The sequence below is a fragment of the Schistocerca gregaria genome, chromosome 2 (assembly GCF_023897955.1).
Source record: "Schistocerca gregaria isolate iqSchGreg1 chromosome 2, iqSchGreg1.2, whole genome shotgun sequence".
Taxonomy (NCBI): Eukaryota; Metazoa; Arthropoda; class Insecta; order Orthoptera; family Acrididae; genus Schistocerca; species Schistocerca gregaria.
Window position 1 is genome coordinate 663,995,023 of NC_064921.1, and position 23,385 is coordinate 664,018,407.

General features: G+C 42.7%; 1 protein-coding gene across 2 annotated transcripts in view; it reads left to right on the forward strand.

The window, feature by feature from the left end:
- LOC126334710 (cubilin-like) overlaps positions 1 to 23,385 on the forward strand; it is a 479,185-nt gene that overhangs the window by 402,440 nt on the left and 53,360 nt on the right. For both annotated transcript variants that reach the window (XM_049997220.1, XM_049997221.1), the window contains exons 4-5: positions 8,756 to 9,042; positions 15,336 to 15,657. In XM_049997220.1, the coding sequence (XP_049853177.1) occupies positions 8,756 to 9,042; positions 15,336 to 15,657 (609 nt within the window). The remainder of the gene's footprint in view (positions 1 to 8,755; positions 9,043 to 15,335; positions 15,658 to 23,385) is intronic.

Sequence of the window (23,385 nt, forward strand, 5' to 3'; positions counted from 1 at the left end):
TTTATTTAAAAAAACGGATAAAGTGCCACTAGAAGCCTTCCTAAAAGACAATTTCCATTCTTTCCGAACTGACTATGCGAATGTAGACGAGATGTGGCTCAAATTCAAAGATATAGTAGCAACAGCAATTGAGATAATCATACCTCATAAATTGGTAAGAGATGGAACGGATCCCCCGTGGTACACAAAAAAGGTCCGAACGCTGTTGCAGAGGCAAAGGAAAAAGCATGCGAAGTTCAGAAGAACGCGAAATCCCGAAGATGGGCTAAAATTTACAGACGCGTGAAAATTGGCACGTACTTCGATGCGAGATGCCTTTAATAGGTTCCACAACGAAACATTGTATCGAAATTTGGTAGAAAATCCGAAGAAATTCTGGTCATATGTAAAGTACACAAGCGGCAAGACGCAGTCAATACCTTCGCTGCGCAGTGCCGATGGAACTGTTATCGACGACTGTGCCGCTAAAGCGGAGTTATTGAACGCAGTTTTCCGAAATTCCTTCACCAGCGAAGACGAATGGAATATTCCAGAATTTGAAACACGAACATCTGCCAGCATGAGTTTCTTAGAAGTAGATACCTTAGGGGTTGCGAAGCAACTCAAATCGCTTGATACGGGCAAGTCTTCAGGTCCAGATTGTATACCGATTAGGTTCCTTTCAGATTACGCTGATACTATAGCTCCCTACTTAGCACTCATATACAACCGCTCGCTCACCGATAGATCTGTACCTACAGATTGGAAAATTGCGCAGGTCGCACCAGTGTTCAAGAAGGGTAGTAGGAGTAATCCATTTAACTACAGACCTATATCATTGACGTCGGTTTGCAGTAGGGTTTTGGAGGATATACTGTATTCAAACATTATGAATCACCTCGAAGGGAACGATCTATTGACACGTAATCAGCATGGCTTCAGAAAACATCGCTCTTGTGCAACGCAGTTAGCTCTTTATTCGCACGAAGTAATGGCCGCTATCGACAGGGGATCTCAAGTTGATTCCGTATTTCTAGATTTCCGGAAAGCTTTTGACACCGTTCCTCACAAGCGACTTCTAATCAAGCTGCGGAGCTATGGGGTATCGTCTCAGTTGTGCGACTGGATTCGTGATTTCCTGTCGGGAAGGTCGCAGTTCGTAGTAATAGACGGCAAATCATCGAGTAAAACTGAAGTGATATCAGGTGTTCCCCAGGGAAGCGTCCTGGGACCTCTACTGTTCCTGATCTATATAAATGACCTGGGTGACAATATGAGCAGTTCTCTTAGACTGTTCGCAGATGATGCTGTAATTTACCGTCTAGTAAGGTCATCCGAAGACCAGTATCAGCTGCAAAGCGATTTAGAAAAGATTGCTGTATGGTGTGTCAGGTGGCAGTTGACGCTAAATAACGAAAAGTGTGAGATGATCCACATGAGTTCCAAAAGAAATCCGTTGGAATTCGATTACTCGATAAATAGTACAATTCTCAAGGCTGTCAATTCAACTAAGTACCTGGGTGTTAAAATTACGAACAACTTGAGTTGGAAGGACCACATAGATAATATTGTCGTGAAGGCGAGCCAAAGGCTGCGTTTCATTGGCAGGACACTTAGAAGATGCAACAAGTCCACTAAAGAGACAGCTTACACTACACTCGTTCGTCCTCTGTTAGAATATTGCTGCGTGGTGTGGGATCCTTACCAGGTGGGATTGACGGAGGACATCGAAAGGGTGCAAAAAAGGGCAGCTCGTTTTGTATTATCGCGTTATAGGGGAGAGAGTGTGGCAGATATGATACACGAGTTGGGATGGAAGTCATTACAGCATAGACGTTTTTCGTCGCGGCGAGACCTTTTTACGAAATTTCAGTCACCAACTTTCTCTTCCGAATGCGAAAATATTTTGTTGAGCCCAACCTACATAGGTAGGAATGATCATCAAAATAAAATAAGAGAAATCAGAGCTCGAACAGAAAGGTTTAGGTGTTCGTTTTTCCCGCTCGCTGTTGGGGAGTGGAATAGTAGAGAGATAGTATGATTGTGGTTCGATGAACCCTCTGCCAAGCACTTGGATGTGAGTTGCGGAGTAGTCACATAGATGTAGATGTAGACTACGGCCGTAATTTTCCCAAGGGCATGCAGCTTTACTGTATAATTAAATGATGATGGCGTCCTTTTGGGTAAAATATTCCGGAGGTAAAATAGTCCACCATTCGGATCTCCGGGCGGGGACTACTCAAGAGGATGTCGTTATCAGGAGAACGAAAACTGGTATTCTACGAATCGGAGCGTGGAATGTCAGATCCCTTAATCGGGCAGGTAGGCTAGAAAATTTAAAAAGGGAAATGGATAGATTAAAGTTAGATATAGTGAGAAATAGTGAAGTTCGGTGGCAGGAGGAACAAGACTTTTGGTCAGGTGACTACAGGGTTATAAACACAAAAGCAAATAGGGGTATTGCAGCAGTAGGTTTAATAATGAATAGGAAAATAGGAATGCAGGTAAGCTACTACAAACAGCCTAGTGAACGCATTATTGTGGCCGAGATAGATACGAAACCCACGCCTGCTACAGTGGTTTAAGTTTATATGCCAACTAGCTTTGCAGATGACGAAGAAATTGAAGAAATGTATGATCAAATAAAAGAAATTATTCAGATAGTGAAGGGTGACGAAAATTTAATAGTCATGGGTGACTGGAATTCGGTAGTAGGAAAAGGCAGAGAAGGAAACGTAGTAGGTGAATATGGACTGGGTCAAAGAAATGAAAGAGGAAGCCGTCTGGTAAAATTTTGCACAGAGCACAACTTAATCATAGCTAACACTTTGTTCAAGAATCATAAAAGAAGGCTATATACATGGAAGAAGACTGGAGATACTGACAGGTTTCAGATAGATTATATAATGGTAAGACAGAGATTTAGGAACCAGGTTTTAAATTGTAAGACATTTCCAGGGGCAGATGTGGACTCTGAGCACAATCTATTGATTACGACCTGTAGATTAGAACTAAAGATACTGCAAAAATGTGGGAATTTAAGGAGATGGGACATGGATAAACTAAAAGAACCAGAGGTTGTACAGAGTCTCAAGGAGAGCATAAGGGAGCAATTGACAGGAATGGGAGAAAGAAATACGGTGGAAGAAGAATGGATAGCTTTGAAGTATGAAGTAGTGAAGGCAGCAGAGTATCATGTAGGTAAAAAGTTGTGGGCTATTAGAAATAGTTGGGTAACAGAAGAAATATTGAATTTAATTGATGAAAGGAGAAAATATACACTCCTGGAAATTGAAATAAGAACACCGTTAATTCATTGTCCCAGGAAGGGGAAACTTTATTGACACATTCCTGGGGTCAGATACATTACATGGTCACACAGACAGAACCACAGACACATAGACACAGGCAAACAGAGCATGCACAATGTCGGCACTAGTACAGTGTATATCCACCTTTCGCAGCAATGCAGGCTGCTATTCTCCCATGGAGACGATCGTAGAGATGCTGGATGTAGTCGTGTGGAACGGCTTGCCGTGCCATTTCCACCTGGCGCCTCAGTTGGACCAGCGTTCGTGCTGGACGTGCAGGCCGCGTGAGACGACGTTTCATCCAGTCCCAAACATGCTCAATGGGGGAAAGATCCGGAGATCTTGCTGGCCAGGGTAGTTGACTTACACCTTCTAGAGCACGTTGGGTGGCACGCGATACCTGCGGACGTGCATTGTCCTGTTGGAACAGCAAGTTCCCTTGCCGGTCTAGGAATGGTAGAACGATGGGTTCGATGACGGTTTGGATGTACTGTGCACTATTCAGTGTCCTCTCGACGATCACCAGAGGTGTACGGCCAGTGTAGGAGATCTCTCCCCACACCATGATGGCGGGTGTTGGCCCTGTGTGCCTCGGTCGTATGCAGTCCTGATTGTGGCGCTCACCTGCACGGCGCCAAACACGCATACGACCATCATTGGCACCAAGGCAGAAGCGACTCTCATCGCTGAAGACGACACGTCTCCATTCGTCCCTCCATTCACGCCTGTCGGGACACCACTGGAGGGGGGCTGCACGATGTTGGGGCGTGAGCGGAAGACGGCCTAACGGTGTGCGGGACCGTAGCCCAGCTTCATGGAGACGGTTGCAAATGGTCCTCGCCGATACCCCAGGAACAACAGTGTCCCTAATTTGCTGGGAAGTGGCGTTGCGGTCCCCTACGGCACTGCGTAGGATCCTACGGTCTTGGCGTGCATCCGTGCGTCGCTGCGGTCAGGTCCCAGGTCGACGGGCACGTGCACCATCCGCCGACCACTGGCGACAATATCGATGTACTGTGGAGACCTCACGCCCCACGTGTGGAGCAATTCGGCGGTAAGTCCACCTGGCCTCCCGCATGCCCACTATACGCCCTCGCTCAAAGTCCGTCAACTGCACATACGGTTCACGTCCACGCTGTCGCGGCGTGCTACCAGTGTTAAAGACTGCGATGGAGCTGCGTATGCCACGGCAAACTGGCTGACACTGACGGCGGCGGTGCACAAATGCTGCGCAGCTAGCGCCATTCGACGACCAATACCGCGGTTCCTGGTGTGTCCGCTGTGCCGTGCGTGTGATCATTGCTTGTACAGCCCTCTCGCAGTGTCCGGAGCAAGTATGGTGGGTCTGACACACCGGTGTCAATGTGTTCTCTTTTCCATTTCCAAGAGTGTAAAAATGTAGTAAATGAAGCAGGCAAAAATGAATACAAACGTCTCAAAAATAAGATCGACAGGAAGTGCAAAATGGCTAAGCAGGGATGGCTAGAGGACCAATGTAAGGATGTAGAAGCTTATCTCAATTGGGGTATGATAGATACTGCCAACAGGAAAATTAAAGAGACCTATGGAGGTAAGAGAACCACTTGTATGAACATCAAGAGCTCAGATGGAAACCCAGTTCTAAGCAAAGAAGGTGGGAGGAGTATATAGAGGGTCTACACAAGGGCGATGTACTTGAGGACAATATTATGGAAATGGAAGAAGAAGTAGAGGAAGATGAAATTGGAGATACGACACTGCGTGGAGAGTTTGACAGAGCACTGAAAGACCTGAGTGGAAACAAGGCCCCCGGAGTAGACAACATTTTAAGTTCTAAGCAAAGAAGGGAAAGCAGAAAGGTGGGAGGAGTATATAGAGGGTCTACACAAGGGCGATGTACTTGAGGACAATATTATGGAAATGGAAGAGGAAGTAGAGGAAGATGAAATTGGAGATACGACACGGCGTGAAGAGTTTGACAGAGCACTGAAAGACCTGAGTGGAAACAAGGCCCCCGGAGTAGACAACATTCCATTGGAACTACTGACCGCCTTGGGAGAGCCAGTCCTGACAAACCTCTACCATCTGGTAAGCTAGATGTATGACACAGGCGAAATACCCTCATACTTCAAGAAGAATATAATAATTCCGATCCCAAAGAAAGCCTGTGTTGACATATGTGAAAATTCCCTAACTATCAGTTTAATAAGTCACAGCTGCAAAATACTAACGCGAATTCTTTATAGACGAATGGAAAAACTAGTAGAAGCCGACCTCGGGGAAGATCAGTTTGGATTCCGTAGAAATGTTGGAACACGTGAGGCAATACTGTCCCTACGACGTACCTTAGAAGCTAGAATAAGGAAGGACAAACCTACGTTTCTAGCATTTGTAGACTTAGAGAAAGCTTGACAATCTTGACTCGAATACTCTCGCTCAAATTTTGAAGGTAGCAGGGATAAATACAGGGAGCGAAAGGCTATTTACAATTTGTGCAGAAACCAGATGGCAGTTATAAGAGTTGAGGGACATGAAAGGGAAGCAGTGGTCGGGAAGGGAGTGAGACAGGGTTGTAGTCTCTCCACGAAGTTATTCAATCTGTATATTGAGTAAGCTGTGAAGGAAACAAAAGAAAATTTCGGAGTAGGTATTAAAATCCATGGAGAAGAAATAAAAATGATCAGGTTCGCCGATGACATCGTAATTCTGTCAGAGACAGCCAAGGACTTGAAGGGCAGCTGAACGGAATGGATAGTGTCTTGAACGGAGGATATAAGATGAACATAAACAAAAGCAAAACGAGGATAATGGAATGTAGTCGAATTAAGTCGGGTGATGCTGAGGGAATTATATTAGGGAATGAGACACTTAAAGTAGTAAAGGAGTTTTGCTATTTGGGGAGCACAATAACTGATGATGGTCGAAGTAGAAAATGTAGACTGGCAATGGCAAGGAAAGCATTTCTGAAGAGGATAAATTTGTTAACATCGAGTATAGATTTAAGTGTCAGGAAGTCGTTTCTGAAAGTATTTGCTTGGAGTGTATCCATGTATGGAAGTGAAACATGGACGATAAATATTTTGGACAAGAAGAGAATAGAAGCTTTCGAAATGTGGTGCTACAGAAGAATGCTGAAGATTAGATGGGTAGATCACATAACTAATGAGGAAGTATTGAATACGTTTGGGGAGAAGAGAAATTTGTGGCACAACTTGACAAGAAGAAGGGATCGGTTGGTAGGACATGTTCTGAGGCATCAAGGGATCACCAATTTAGTACTGGAGGACAGCGTGGAGGATAAAAATCGTAGAAAGAGACCAAGAGATGACTACACTACGCATATTCAGAAGGATGTAGGTTGCAGTAGGTATTGGGAGATTAAGAAGCTTGCACAAGATAGAGTAGTATGGAGAGCTGCATCAAACCAGTCTCACGACTGAAGACCACAACAACAACAAATTATTTCATTTGAAGCTATTCTCCCAACTCCGTATTTTTTATATTTTTTTTTATTTATGCATGTTCTGACTATGCTTCCTTCTATTTTGAGTGAGCTGTCTATTGCTACAGTGTTGCATATGTTATTTCCGTCTGTGTAACTGTTTTGTAGTGTTTCATTTTCGTGGCTACTGAAGGCACTTTTTGTTGTACGTGTTCTTGGTAACATGATGTGTTTTAATCAGTTTGTTTATTCTACTGTGCTATGATGTTTTCTTATCAGGTTGTGCGTTATTATTTGTCCCAAGTATTTAATCTCTTCACCAACATGTATGTCATGTTCGCCAGTTCTAATTTTGTTTGCCAGTGGTGTTTCCCTCAGCATTATTTCTGTTTTCTTTTCTTTTCAAAACATACTTTAAGGCCAATAATCTCGGCTATTTCCTGTAATGGTTGTGTTTGTTGTTTGGTTTCTTGAATGTTGTTGGTGAGAAGAGCGAGGTCTTCAGCAAATACGAATGAGTTCTACGTTATGATATCATTTTGTGTTCCTACCTTAATGTTCTTTGGATTGTCCTTGTGCCATTCCCTTACTGTGTTTTCGAGAGGACAGGTGTAAAAATTGCTGACAGGCTGTCTCTCTGTCTTAAACCAGTTTTTACAAAGAATGATTCAGAAAGTTCCCCTCTGAACTTAATTTTCGAATTTATATTTGTTAAGATAAGTCCTATCACTTTAATTAATTCCGGGGGAAGTCAGAAATGTCTAAAAAAATTTAACAGTAGGAGTCTATGGAATGAATCACATGATTTATTAAAATCTATAATTGTAATCGAAAGAGGCTTGTTTTGTATGTAGTAATAAGCCAAGATTAATTTCAGAGTAACTATTTGTTTGGCACAGTTTCACCAAGGTCTGTAGCCTCTTTGTTATTTCCCTATTTCCTTATCCAGTTCTTATTTTATCCTATTATCTAAAACATTGGAAAAAGTCTTGTAGGTAAGTCCTCTACAGTTGACTGGATCACTTTTATACCCCTCTAATGAAATGAGTTAATTATGTCTGTGGTCCATTCGTCATGGAATTTTTCTGTTTCCCAAATTTTTTCTATAATAATCTCTAAGGATGTTGCTTTACTTCCGACTTCCAAATTTCCGCAAACATTTGATTTTCGCGAAACTATTTCTAATTTCTCATTTTCTTAAGTGCAATTTTTATTTCTTGTGCTGTGGTTGGGTATATATTTTCTCGTTTGGTTTTTACTGGGGTGCTTGTATCCATTGTTAAAAGCTTTACAGGTTCATCACAGTTCAAGACCTTTTTGAATGCTTCTACCGTTATTTCTGCGTTTTCCTTGTTATTATGGGCTATTCCCCTCTCTTTATTTCTCAGCAATAGTATGGGAGGGTTATGGGAGGGTTATGATTATGTAATTGCTTAGCAAAGATTTTGTAATAGTTTTCTTCAATGGAGCTTAGTAGAGCCTTTTGATATTTCTGCTTTCTTTTCAGATATTTTGAGATTTTTTTTCCTGATGTTCCAGAGGTTAGTGGAATTCTCTTCTGTTTTGTGTGTTTCAAATTTTGTCGACGCTTGAAGTCTTTGACAAACAGAATAAAGTTTTAGTATCAGATTTTACCAGCACATAAGGAATAAATCACAGAGTGAACATAATCGAAAACGTTCCGAAAGTTGTACATAGGACACCAAAACGTCAAAACCATGAGCAGTTTGGAAGAACTATAAATTTATAAACACACAAATAGATTCCCAAATGACGTCGTAAATGAACAAATGAACCTCATACTTAAAATTATCTGGAAAACTTAATTAACATAACATAAATGGATCTATCACATGCCTATTCTTCCTAATAACTTTTCCTGCAGTGTTGTACCTATTCACTCACCTACTATACTTCCTGCATTTAATACGATCTCCGTTTGTTGTCGTCCATGTTCAACACTTTACACGAATCTGCAAGTTTGTCACTTGAGAAACGAATTGTACACGGCAAAATCGTATAATAAGGAATTCCTGTATCGCAGGTCCTACTGCGAGCGAGTGTTCCGCGACTGTCGCCTGCAGACGTGCTACGTGCAGTCGCCCGCCTACCCGGGCGTCTACCCGAGGGGGCTGCACTGCCGCTACCAGCTCAACACTAGGCAGCCTTTCATCAAGCTCTACATCGAGAACGAGGAGTTCAACATAGACGGACAACGATGCGAAAACATCATGATGTGTCCTATGAGACCCATCTCTTCCGGACAAGAAAATTGTCCCTACGATTACATCAAAATCTACGATGGCAAAGACGAATCCTCGCCTGTCATAGGTAAGTAAGTGTTTCTATTATCATTGTGCTATATTTGCTACGTATTCCGTTCTGTAACAGTATATGTTCATATCTACAGTCGCAGTTTACTTATTTTGTCTCTTGACTATCGGGTCGATACATAATACTATCCTCAGACCATCCTCTTGGTAGCAGCCGTCACGCTTGCTTCCCAAGTAGGTGTGTCAGATATTGTCTGTGGTTCTGATCCTTACTCACTGGCGGCAGACCATGCTAATCCTACATATCCCATTTACCTTAGATAGGGATAGGACCTGAAGTCTCTAGGAAAATGTACTTACATATGGTCCAATTTAATTCTCTAAATTTTGGAATAAATAATTGTGGAACACTTTTACCGTAGAGTAAGGTATGAAATAAACATGTTTGTCAGGTGAGAGGGCAAAGGCACAACCAAATAAACTGTGAGGTTTTTCGCGTTTGCGGCTGTTTGCGAATTTATTATTTGGATTATAATTAATTTCATATTAATTTTGTTGCGAATAATCACTGCACTCTCGGCTATTGGAGCTTTAAAATGAGTAACAACAGCTAAAGAGTAGCAGCATGTAATTTAGAGAAATTTTCAAGATTCTTGCGCTATTTAATCCTCTCAGAGCTAAACCGGTAATCACATACTGTTCAGGACAAGACTTATTGTAATTTCCGCAGCATAGGTCTAGTTAAAATTAGCTGTTATCACAACATTTTTACATTCAGCTCAAGAAGACATCATGTAAAGGAATTCGTCTTTCACGACTGGAAAACAATTCGCTTATGCGTCGAAAGTACAGTCTTTTAGGACTGTGGTCTGTGAAGAAATAGCCCAATAATTTCATCAAACAAGGCTTTATTACACAATTTCCAGTGACTAAATGTTGTCCATATCACTTAAACCTTTTTAGAATACAGTGATGGCCACACCTGACAAATAACGCACATCCCCTTCTGTCCAACCACCAGCGTTCACGTTGGTTGAGACTTCAGAGGAAATAAAAATTGTAAATCGTTCCAAAACAATCGTGGAATCAGTTTCCTAAATCTTAATGAATTATTATTTTTTTATGTTCATGTGTCATATGCTCGCATTAGATACTAATAATTCTTAATGGCAGACACCTATTTAAAATATTTTCATTTGCCACTTCTCCCTCGCATCGTTTCTTCTCAATGAGTAGACACTGTTTACTGTGCGACATGAGACTACAGAAAGCGCCTCTTTATCTCATGTCAATGCTTAGTTCATAAATACAGCCATTACGTCCGCCCCCGTTCCACTGGAGACACCAGAGAACAAATGCATATACAGTCAACATATTCTCAAGGGTCCAAAACCGCGAGAGCAACGCCAGGGTGAGACAAAGTTTCATGAGTCACGGCCGTAGGCCAGGCTCCAGATTATATGCACTGCGGGTCCATCAACTAGTCCCACACAGTCACTAGGAACCAGTCGCATGAAGTTTCCTTATGGCCAGGTCGTACTTAACTTAAAACGTTGGCATATATGCCACCTATCTAATTGAGCAATACTGCGATGCTAGAGCTAGCACAACGATGCGAAGTTGTCGAAATTCTATGCAGGTGTCGTAACAGTTGTGCCACGTGCTGTTAAAAATGAATTTGGATTTTCTCGAAATTGTGGAGAAACCGAAGCTCCAAAAAGAAAATCACCAGTAAATGCGCAGTGGTAATTTATGATGTTGGCGTTGACTCAAATGATCAACTGATTATGCTAAGTTGTAAGCGATTTGTAAATTCTTCATGTCTACATGAATAATTATTAACGCTGAGGGACAAACGTCTTGCACTGTTCGACCAACAAGTAAATTAAACTCACGGATTTAATTCAGCACACAATAACTTAGATCAAAGAGAAAAAAGAAGAAAAAACGCCAAGGCAAGCATATGATTCAACAAATCATCACAGCATATGTGCCTCATGCCTCCCTACGCAATGTTAAAGGTTTCAAATCACTCAAGTTCAACACCAGTGCAATTAGAGATAGCTTCCCGCAAAATGAATGATCTACATGGTGGTTATCGAGAATTCGTTGGCGACCACTACACTCACACAACATAGTACCAGGTAGTGTCACTCCTCGCAGCACATCCGAACACAGCGTGGCCACTTACAGCATACGAGATGATTCAGCTATCCCTACCGGTAGGTTTCATGTACCCCATTACAACTTCAAATCCCAATTGCGAGATTTTAACATTTTCTCACTTCCTGCCTCCAAACTACAGAAAAAGTGCACAGCACTTTCGTAGGAAACGTAATGTAAAATTTTGTACTGGTAGGCTGGGGGTTTAAGTTATTCAAGAAAAACGCGTTTGAAGGTCCTTTTTGTAAGTTTTTTTGAATAATTCGAAAACTGTGGCCTCTAGGGGAAACGTATGAAGTACAAAATTTAACAATATTTTATTCTCTACGGGAGGGACTTGTTCACATTCCTGTGGGACTAATAGCGAAAATGAGAATATGAGATTCTTGCATCTGGTATTCGAAGGTATTGTGGGTTGCATAAAACCCACTGGGAGGAGCAGTAGAATTACCCTGCGTAGGTTGTACAACATTTTAGCACATACACATCTCACTACCTACAAACCTCCAGGCCACTCATCAGTATTTTTGTTCACCCGTCTTCTGACTGGTTTGATGCGGCCCGCCTAGGTATCCTTTCCTGTGTTAAAATCTTCATCTCCTTCATCTCAGAGAAGCACTTGCAACCTACTTCCTAGATTATTTTCTGGATGCATTCCAGTATTTCAATCTTTGTCAGCTCCTGCCGTCTTCGGAATTGTGTGGATTATGCTTTTCCGAAAGATGATAAATCGCCAGATTTATACATCATACACACCAACGTGAATAGTCGTTTTGTTGCCACTTGCCCCAGTGAATTTAGAAACTCTGATGGAATGTTATCTATCCCTTGTGCATTATTTGATCTGAAGTCCTCCAAAGCTCTTTTAAATTGTGATTGTAATACTGGATCCCCTATCTCTTCTAAATCGACTCCTGTTTCTTCTTCTATCACGTCAGACAAATCTTCCTCCTCATAGAGGCTTTCTATGTAACTATTTTTTAACCTATCCGCTCTCTCCTCTGCATTTAAGAATGGAGTTCCCGTTGCACTCATAATGTTATCACCCTTGCTTTTAATGTCACCGAAGGTTGTTTTGACTTTCCTGTATGCTGAAACTGTCCTTCCGGCAATCATTCCTGTTCCGATGACAACAAATTTTTCCTGCAGCCATTTCGACTATACTTCCTATTTATTTTAATTCTCAGCGACTTGTATTTCTCTACGCTTGAGTTTCCCGAAACATTTTCGTACTTTCTCCTTTCATCGATTAATTGAAATATTTCTTCTGCTACCCATGGTTTCTTCGCAGTTACCTTCTTTGTAGGTAGCCTTTCCTTCCCAGATGCTCTGATGGCCCTTTTTAGAGATGTCCATTCCTGGCTACTGAGCTATTTCTTATTGCTGTACTTACAGCGTTAGAGAACTTCAACCGTATTTCGTTATTCCTTAGTACTTTCGTATCCCACTTATGTGTGTATTGATTCTTCCTGACTAATGTCTTAAACTTCAGCCTACTCCTCATCAATCCTGTACTGTGATCCGAGTCTTTGTCTGGTCCTGGGTTCGCGTTACAGTCCCGTATCTGATTTTGGAACCTCTGTTTGACCATGATATAATCTAACTGAAATCTACCCGTATCACCCGGCCTTTTCCAAATATACCTATTCCTCTTGTGATTCTTGAACAGGGTATTCGCTATTACTAGCTGAAACTTGTGACAGAACGCAATTAGTCTTTCTTCTCTCTCACCTGGTTTTTTCCAAGAATAGCTTCCTCCCCTTGTGAACAGGGTATTAGCTATTACTAGCTGAAATTCTTTACAGAACGCAATTAGTATTTCGATTCTCTCATTTCTTGTCCCAAGCCCATATTGTCCTGTAACCTTTTGTTCTACGAAACTTCCTGGCAGATTAAAACTGTGTGCCCGACCGAGACTCGAACTCGGGACCTTTGCCTTTCGCGGGCAAGTGCTCTACCAACTGAGCTACCGAAGCACGACTCACGTTCGGTACTCACAGCTTTACTTCTGCCAGTATCCGTCTCCTACCTTCCAAACTTTACAGAAGCTCTTCTGCGAACCTTGCAGAACTAGCACTCCTGAAAGAAAGGATATTGCGGAGACATGGCTTAGCCACAGCCTGGGGGATGTTTCCAGAATGAGATTTTCACTCTGCAGCGGAGTGTGCGCTGATATGAAACTTCCTGGCAGATTAAAACTGTGTGCCCGACCGAGACTCGAACTCGGGACCTTTGCCTTTCGCGGGCAAGTGCTCTACCAACTGAGCTACCGAAGCACGACTCACGTTCGGTACTCACAGCTTTACTTCTGCCAGTATCCGTCTCCTACCTTCCAAACTTTTGTTCTACTCCTTCCCCTACAGCTGCATTCCAGCCTCCCCTGTCTATTAGATTTTTATCTCTCTTTACTCTTTCAGTATCCTCATACACTTTCTCTGTTTCTTCATCTTAAGCTTACGGCGTCGGAATGTATACCTCAACTATAGTTGTCGGAGTGGGTTTGCTGTCGATTCTGATAAGAACAACCCTATCACTGAACTGTTCACAGTAATACAGCCTCTGCCCTACCTTCCTATTCATAACGAATCCTACTCCGTAGTACCATTTTCTGCTGCTGTTGATATTACCCTATACTCATCTGACCAGAAATCCTCGTCTTCTTTCCGCTTCACTTCATTGACCACAACTATATCAAGATTGACCCTTTGCATTTCCCATTTGAGATTTTCTAGTTTCCCTACCATGTTCAAGCTTCTGACATTCCAGGCCCCGACTCGTAGAACGTCATGCTTCCGTTGAGTATTCAATTTTTTTCTCATGGTAACCTCCCTCTTGGCAATCCCCTCCAAGAGATCCGAATGGGAGACCATCCCGGAATCTTTTGCCTATGCAGAGATCATCATGACACTTTTCAATTACAGCTCAGATGTCCTGTGGATACACGTTACGTGGCTTTAATGTAGTGTTTTCCATGGCCTTCTGTACCCTCATATCATTGATCATTGCTGAGTCTTCCGCCTTTAGGGGTCTTCCGCCTTGGACAAGCGAGTGACCTGAAACTCTGTCCACTTGTCCGCCCTCTTTGAAAAGGCTGTTTGCAGAATGAGGGTGACGTTTTATGTCTAGAGGCTTCGGCCGACAATGCTGATTATTAATCAAAACGTAATCAGTGGCCGTATTCGAGCCCAGGGCCGAAGACGCAGTAGAGGACTGAAATAACGTACCTATGGTCGTTATAGGTCAGTCAAATACTGCACACCGCAAGGTTGCATTACATAATCTAAATTTCGCGTCAAGCAAATTTCTTTTCTTGTTCTCAGTGACGAAATGGCTTCGAATAATCTGACAAAACTCTTTGCAGTGCTATGTTTTTGTATTGGTTTGATCTGGATCGTTTGGTTTTTAAGAAACCTGTTAATACTAGAGCTATTCATTTAGCAAGCCCGTTCGGTCTTGAAACGGAGAAGTCCAATGAGGATTAGCACAAATGTGTTTGGTATTGTCTCTAATATGCCCTTCTATCACGTCATGCTGCACTATGGAGAAGTCCAATGAGGATTAGCACAAATGTATTTGGTATTGTCTCTAAAATGACCTTCTATTACGTCATGCTCCCCTTTGTAATTATCAGCGCACAGTGGGCACTAAAAACGCTTAGAAATAGTGTCTGCCGGCAACTATCAGTACCCGCTGAGAGATTGCGCCTGATTTCATTCAACCCACACGACTTAACTGTCATGCATTTCGTTCTTCATAGCAGTGCTCGCGCATACGCTTCAGTGGCTCTGAACATGCTCGTGTAGCGTTTTCGGTGGCGAGTGTTTGATCACCCACCAAATAGCCCGGACTCGCCTTCCTGTGAGTTAATGCTCTTGCGAACCGGTAGCTATGGAACTGATGTTTTGGCAAATAAAACCAACTGCAGACCAGTCCAGAGAATTGGCGTAAAGCAGAAGCAGATATATTATATGAAGAAGGTGTTGGAAAGTTGGTACGAGGCTTCGACAAATGTCTAACTCGGAGCCGCGGCTATGTGGAATAGTAGTAGCCTTTCTGTTGGAAATATAATATTTTTTATTTTCTCTATGGTTTCCATTTCACGATCTAACCTTTAACGAATAACCCTCGTATTTGTAAAAGGGTAAACCGCTTTTATGAGTAGAGTATGACGCGCTGCATTGCTCTCAGGCGTGTTTTGCGGCATGGGCAAGTTCCCGTACTCCATCATCGGCACGTCGGAGGACCTGCTGGTGGAGTTCTCGAGCTCGGCGGCGGGGCCGCTGCTCAACACGGGCTTCCACTTCAACGTGGGCAGCTGGCCGGGCCACGTGGAGACGGCGGGCGTGCGCAACGGCACGTGCGACTGGCTGCTCAGCTCCGAGGCGCTCGCCTCCTCCGGGGACTCTGAGGGCATCTTCCTGAGCGTGGCACACTGGTACCCGCCGCACACCTCCTGCACCTACCTCATGCGCGGGCGACCCGGCGAGGTCGTCCGCCTCTACTTTCCCAGGTAGGTTGTCCGTTCCTTTTTCTGAACGGCTCCACGCACGAGAAATGGATGGTGGCAGTCCGCTGCCTGGTCGCCAGATCTGCCAGTAGATCGCAAATTAATGTGACCTAACACTGATCGCTCGGAATTGTCGATCATTATGATAAATTGTGTACGACGAATCGCTCATGTGTGGCAATATGGCTGCCTGACTGCTGCTAATTATGAAATTGGTTATGTACGTTTATATTTTAACTTGTTTGACAAACTTTTGTCTCATTTTTTATGCCCACTTAGACTAAACACTTCCTGCTAAAATTTATAATTATTCAGGGAGCCACGAACCACTCTCAAAAATGAGTCTAAGGTCGGAGTTACCGCTAACTTTAAGAAGGAAGACAAATGTAAAAACACTGAAGCGTCTTTTGTTGAAGCTGAAATTCGAGGCAATCCACAGTAATATTTTCCAGTGACAGTCATTATCCCTGCTGCAGCATTTTTTATTTTATTATAATATTCGTCTCATGTATATAAATTCGATTTCAAGACAATGTTCTCTCATCGTCAGGTACCTGTTATGGTTGGTTCATTAATACAATGGCTAAATACTTTGACAGGCGCATTATGTTTTGTCTTAAGAGCAGTATTGAAGTTTCATTTGTAACCGGAATGAGGGAACATTTTAATTTAAATGACTACCTTATACCTATGCAACAGCCACACTCCAGTCCCTTGTCTTTTTACATAATCTAGTTCTCCCTCATACAGTTTTCAACAAGAACTGTGGAGAGGAAGCAAGGAATGCTGCTACTGAAAAAAAATTCTAATATAAAGACATCGAGACTGCGAAGAGCATTGTGTAGTAGTTTGTAGTTACATTTAGTTGCAGTTATACTGCAAGACTAAGAATTGGATGAATTAACTGAAGATTTTATTACGTATCTGCGAAATGGACACTGGAAGGATGTAAACAACACGCTTCGCCACAGTATAAAACGTAATGTATTTTCTAGCACAGTCTACGGTTTAGAAGTAAGGAGTTTTACAGAAACTTCAATAAAGTATTATACCAGTTCCTTTTTTTCCCTCTTTTATTCTGCAAATATAATTTAACGTACGAAGGCTGTCATCGCACTAAGCACATAGGTTCAATCTAGGGGTAGCGTTCTTGACTAGTTATCAGAAGTTCATGCGTCCCAAATTTCAACCCAGCCACTGTTTGGATTTAGAATAGAAAAAAAAAATGTAATGATCATGTGGCATTGTTGGCTGGGAAGTTCGGCCGCCAGGTGCAAGTCTTATTACAGGCGACGCTACATTGGGCTACCTGTTCTTGGGTGATGATGGGAAGATGCTGAGGACAACACTACAGCCAGTCCTCGGTCGGAGAAAACCTCCAACACGGTTGGAAATCGAACCCCAGTCGCTGCATGGTAGGCAAGCACTTTAGCACTTAGTTAAGCAGGCGAACACTTAGAGCAGAAATCATCAGCAATGACAACCGACGACTCCCGGCAAATGAAGTCATCCTTTCTATGACAACGGCTTTAAGAAAGGGCGGAGGAGTGGGTGGAGGTTCAGGGCACTCCCTTGCCTTTGGGCTGTGGAACTGCCCCTTAATGCCGCAGAATCACCAATGATGAACCGCATAGGTATTCAGAAGGTAAACGAAACCACGGCAATAACACACAAAATATGTATCTACAGGACATGTGGCCTGTAATAGAAAAGGGTCACGATGGTCTGTCCATTGGCAAAAGATTTCGGATTGGGGAAAAAACTGCCAAGGGGAAGGAGTCAGTGAGAAAAAAAATGGAATAAGTAACGAAGAGCTAACGTTCTGCGAGTCGAAGCATGGAATGTCGCACGTTTGGACGTAGTAGGGACCAAGAAATTTAGGAAAGGTAAATTCAAAGGCTCACTGTATATACATTGGACATCAGTGAAGTGAAATGGAGAGACGGATTTATGATCAGGCTAATGTTGAGTAATATCAACAACAGCAGAAAATGGTACAAGGTGAGTAGGATTCGTTATTAATAGAAAATAGGAGAGAGAGAGTGAGCCACTGTGAATAGTTCAATGGTAGTGTTATTCTCTTCAGATTTGACAGCAAAGCAACACCGACCACTGTTACGGCGTTAAGTCAAGCACTCGCAAGCCAGTCGGAAACGAGAGAGCAGAGAGGGCTGTGAAGAAGACGTCAGCCAATTGCACGCTGCGGACCCCTCTCCAGGACGACAACAAGACGGCGGCGACCTCTATGCGAAGTAGACATAAGCGATCGCTCCGACTGATAGTGGCCCACTTCCACAATAGCATCCAAATTAGCCACTTCAAGACCAGCGACTTTAGGAATTCTGTATACTGAAGAACATTGTTTATTTTACAGGTCGCCGTTTGCTTATGACACATCTGTATTTTCATTCAAGTTAGGTATTGTCATTTATTTTCTGTAATAAAACTCATTAATACGACTTCCCTTGAATTGTTGTCCAGCGATCTGGGAAAGCAGGTTTCCGAGACTCCCTATATTCGACGACTAGGCAAGGCCCAAAATTGACGATTAGGTAAGATCCTACAACCAAGGGAGCTCAAGTATACACGACAACTTCGCAAGCAGAATGTGAAGAGACTGATAAATTATTTAAAGATGTTTAGCAGGATGAGAGGTGATCGCATGGCGTTGTTGGCCGGGAGGCCGCATGCGGGGGAGTTCGGCCGCCGTATTGCAAGTCCTCTTTAGTTGACCCCACATGGGCGACTTACGATCCATGATTATGATAATGATGATGGACACACAATACTCAGTCCCCTGCCGGGAACCGAACCCGGGTCCCCTGCGTGATAGAGCGTAGCCTTACCGCTACGCTGTGGAGGCGAACATTTAACAGGAAATTTGGTATGAAAAGGGAGATGAAAGTATAGTAATTATGGGGGATTGAAACAAAGCAGCACGAGAAATAATAGAACGGATTTCTAGAGAACATGAGCTAGGCAACAGAAATGAGAGAGGAGAAAGACAAGCAGAGTTCCGCAATGAATTTCTGATGGCAACAGCGATTACCCTGTTCTAATATCAAAAGTGCAGGAGGTATAGTTAGAAAAGACGCCGAGACGCCGTAAGATTCCAACTGGATTACATCATGATCAGGCAGAGATTCCTAAATCAGACATTGGATTGTAAAGGCGTACCCAGGTGCAGATATAGACTCAGATACAAGTTTAGTAATGATGAAGAAGAGAATGTAGTTTAACAGATTAACACGAAAGAATCCGAGGGGGAGGAATTTGGATGCTGAAGTACTAAAGTATGATGAGGCTCGTTTGAGGTTCGCTAAGGATGTGGATACTGCAATAAGAAACATCACGGTACTAAGTTCTGTTGAAGAAGAATGGGAAGCTCTAGAAAAGGCCACCGCAGATTTTGGACTATCAGAAATATCAATGGAGGAAGTTCATGAAAGTTCAGTGTAAGATTGTAATACTGCAATATCAGTCACTTATGAATGAAATAAATAGGAACTGCGAAGCAGACAAGGCTGTATGGTACCGGGAAAAATATGAAGAAATCAGAAAAGATATGAATGTCGGAAGGACGAATTCAGTATAAAAGGCAGGGATGAAACTTTTCGCGCCCATTGTTCAATCCATACATCACAGAAGTAATCTCGGAGATAAAAGAAAGTTTCAAGAACAGGAATAAAATTGTAGGTGAAGGGTCATCAATGGCAGAATTCACTGATGTCATCTCTTTCCATATAAGAATCGTATTAGAATTTGCCAATTTTGCTAAACTGTGGCTGCATTGCACATTCATGACAATGAAATTTTGTGGGTGGGCCGGGACTCGAACCCTGAACTTTCCCTTAACTAGAGAGGTCACCTTGGCGGCTTTTTTTTTTAATTTTACTTCTTCCTTTTGATAGTGTTATCGGCATTGTGTTAGGGTTGATGTCACATGACACATGTTCACGTTGATCGTAGAAGGCTTCAACAAAATGGCTCTGAGCACTATGGGACTTAACTGCTGGAGGCATCAGTCCCCTAGAACTTAGAACTACTTAAACCTAACTAACCTAAGGACATCACAAACATCCATACCCGAGGCAGCATTCGAACCTGCGGCCGTAGAGATCGCGCGGTTCCAGTCTGTAGCGCCTAGAACTGCTCGGCAACCCAGGCCAGCGTTGAAGGCTTCAGTCAGTTATTTTATTACAGTGGGTAGGCAGCCCTCTGATCAAATACGCTGAGCTACCTACCGCAACAGCGGCCTCAGCCACTTGAGCACGCTCTCCGGATCGACCCAAACTCCCACACCCACAGCTTCGTCTACATCCTATACTCACAAAGGTATTGTCAGACCGGTATAGGAAGAAATGTCTGAATGAAGTCGAAGCCCAGTTATTAGGAGTGAAATATTATATTACAGTGCCTGTGTTGTTCTAATTTACTTTGCAATGTCCTTCAGACATGTATGCACGTCTGCAGCACACTGCAAAGCACAATAGAACAACACCGAAACTGTAGAACAGTATAGCAATCGTCGCTATAATCACAGAAAGTGAGGAGGAATTAAAGGATTTGTTGAATGGAATTAACATGCTGATGACGAAGTTAAGGAAATCTGCTACCTTAGAAGAAAATTAACTTACAACGAACGAAACAAGTACGCATAAAAAACGGACTAGCATAGGAGAAGTGGACATTTCTGGCCGATACAAGACTACGTGTATGAAGCATATGCCTTCTCAGAATTTTCGTTTGGAACACAGACCTGTCTGGTCTGTTAGTGCTTCATGGACAGTGGGAAAAATTGAACAGAAATGATCGAAGCGTTTGATATGTGGTACTACAGAAGAACGTAGAAAATTAGTTGGACTGATAAGGTAAGGAATGAGGATGTCCTCCACAGAACCGAAGAACAGAGGAACATATTGCTTTGGGAAACACTGACAAGAAGAAAGGACGGCATGATAGGACATTTGTTGGGGCGTCAGAGAATAACCTCCATTTTGCTAGAGGTATGCTATGTGATCAAAAGTATCCGGACACCCCCAAAAACAAACGTTTTCATATTAGGTCCATTGTGCTGCCACATACTGCCAGGTACTCAATAACTGCGGCCTCAGTAGTCATTAGACAACGTGAGAAAGCAGAATGGTGCGCTGCGCGGAACACACGGACTTCGTAGTCAGGTGATTGGGTGTTACTTGTGTCATACTTTTGTACGCGAGATTTCCACAGTCTTAAATATCACTCGGTCCACTGTTTCAGATGTGGTAGTGAAGTCGAAACGTGAAGGGACTGGTACAGCACAAAATCATACAGGCCGACGTAGGCCGTTGACTAACAGAGACCGCCGGCAGTTGAAGAGGGTCGTAACGTGTAATAGGCAGACATCTATCCAGACCATCATACAGAAATTCCAAACTGCATCAGGATCCATTGCATGTACTACGACAGTTCGGCGGGAGGTCATAAAACGTGGATTTCATGGTCGAGTGGCTGCTCATATGCCACACATCAGGCCGGTAAATGCCAAACGACGCATCGTTTGGTGTAAGGAGCGTAAACATAGGACGATTGAACTGTGAAAAAACGTTGTGTTGAGTGACGGTCCACGGTACACAATGTGGCAAACCGACGGGAGTTGCGGGTATGGAGAATGCCCGCGGAACATCATCTGCCAGCGGGTGTAGTGCCAACGGTAGCATTCGGAGGCGGTGGTGTTATGATGAGGTCGTGTTGTTCATGGAGGAGTCTTGCATCCCTTTCTGTTCTGCGTGGCTCTATCACAGCACATACCTACCTTTATGTTTTAAGCACATACTTGCTTCCCACTGTTAAAGAACAATTCGGGGATGGCGATTACATCTTTCAACGTAGTCGAGAATATTTTCATAATGCACAGGCTGTGGCGGAGTGGTTTCACGACAATAACATCCCTGTAATGGACTGGCCTCCACAGAGTCCTGACCTAATTGCTATAAAACAACTAATGGGATGTTAGCGAACGCCGAATTCGTCTCATGCTTCACCGACTGACATCGATAGCTCTTCTCAGTGCAGCACTCCGTGAAGAATGGGCTGCAATTCCCCAAGTCACCTTCCAGCACGTGATTGAATGTATGCTGCGAGAGTTGAAGCTGTCATCGAGACTAAGGGTGGGCCAACACTATATTGAATTCCAGCATTACCGATGGAGGGCGCCACGAACTTTTCACGAAATTTTCAGCCTGGTGTCCGGATACTTTTGATCACATAGTGTAACAGTAAAGTCCGAAAACTCAGACAGAAACGGGAATACATCCAGCAAGTAACTGAACACGTATTGTGCGAGTGTTACTGTGAAATGAAGAGGCTGGTACATGAGAGAAATTAATGACAACTTTCATCGAACCAGTCACATGACTTATGAATAAAAAATAATAATCACAGTCGCCTTCGAAATATTAGTTGGGACTTTTTGTCAATTGCTCGTGTGTGGCGCGTTGAAGAGTGGAACTGAAATGACTGTAACATTATATGTAACCAAGCGTTTCTGCGTATTGTGAATATTTATTTTTAATCATGTAAGGATTTGATTTCGCACAGTTGAACATGCCAAGAAGTCGCACATAACTATGGAGGTACAAGCCGTGCATACACAAACTACAGAAGCGGAGAAGTTATGTTAACTGGACGTCCGTGGACAATCATATTTATCGTCTTGCTAAGTAGCCTGCCATTTTAAAATAATGCAGTTTCCTTCCTAAAACATTTAGCATATCTGAAAAACGTTTCAGTAATCTAGTCGTCATCATCAGATCGTAAATTACATGGTATAAAATGTTACAATAACGACATTTGCGCTTATGGTAAGAACTTTTGTCTTCAATCAAAAGGCATCTCCTCTTTACCCCAATACCCTGTGAAAACTTTCACTAATGAATTCGGTTTTGTGGCTCAAGGTTTATTTTATTTTGTTTTATTTTATTCGCTCTGGATATTAACCCAGTCACGAGTAAATGGCTCGATTTACTGTTGCAGTACTGCAGTTGGTCTGACGACTTTATAAGGACGTTAGATTCTGAAGACGATGTTAAGATCCAGAAATGAGTCGTCACAGACATTTTGTGTGTGGCCAGAAAAGATTCTTGTTGTTTACATTCTATTCAGTTCTTCTGAAACGATTATGCTGTTGCAATGTCGACAAATAGCAGCGACTTTTTATTTCAAATGACAGATTCGAGGGTGCTCTTCAGTTCACACGCCTGCTATCCCCTAGTCAATTTTAAAATGTACATACCGAGAGAAATAATAATCACTACTTCATTTATGATTTGCCCCAAGCCACTCTGATTTCACGAATAGTAGAACGCAAATGCTGTCTGAGAACTGTGTTTCCGTTCATATCTTTATTTCAGATACAGAACTGCGAACATTACAAATCGATAAACCAGGAGCTATCGGTTCTCTATAATTTCCGGCAGAATGAAGTACTCGCCTGAGGTGGTAGTAACTTATTCATTCACAGAAGCGTCTGTTCCAAACGATAAGAGAATATGAATGCCTCTGTAATGATGGCAGAACTGGAAGATCGAGGACTAGAACTTGACAAAACGACACTAATCAGCAGATTCAAATCATCAAACTGTTATTAGACGATACAAAGCTACGTAGAATGATAGCAGAGGTTTGGTGAATGACATTGGCACATAACTCGTTATTATCTGATCATTAGTCTGTCCATGATCGCGTTAATGA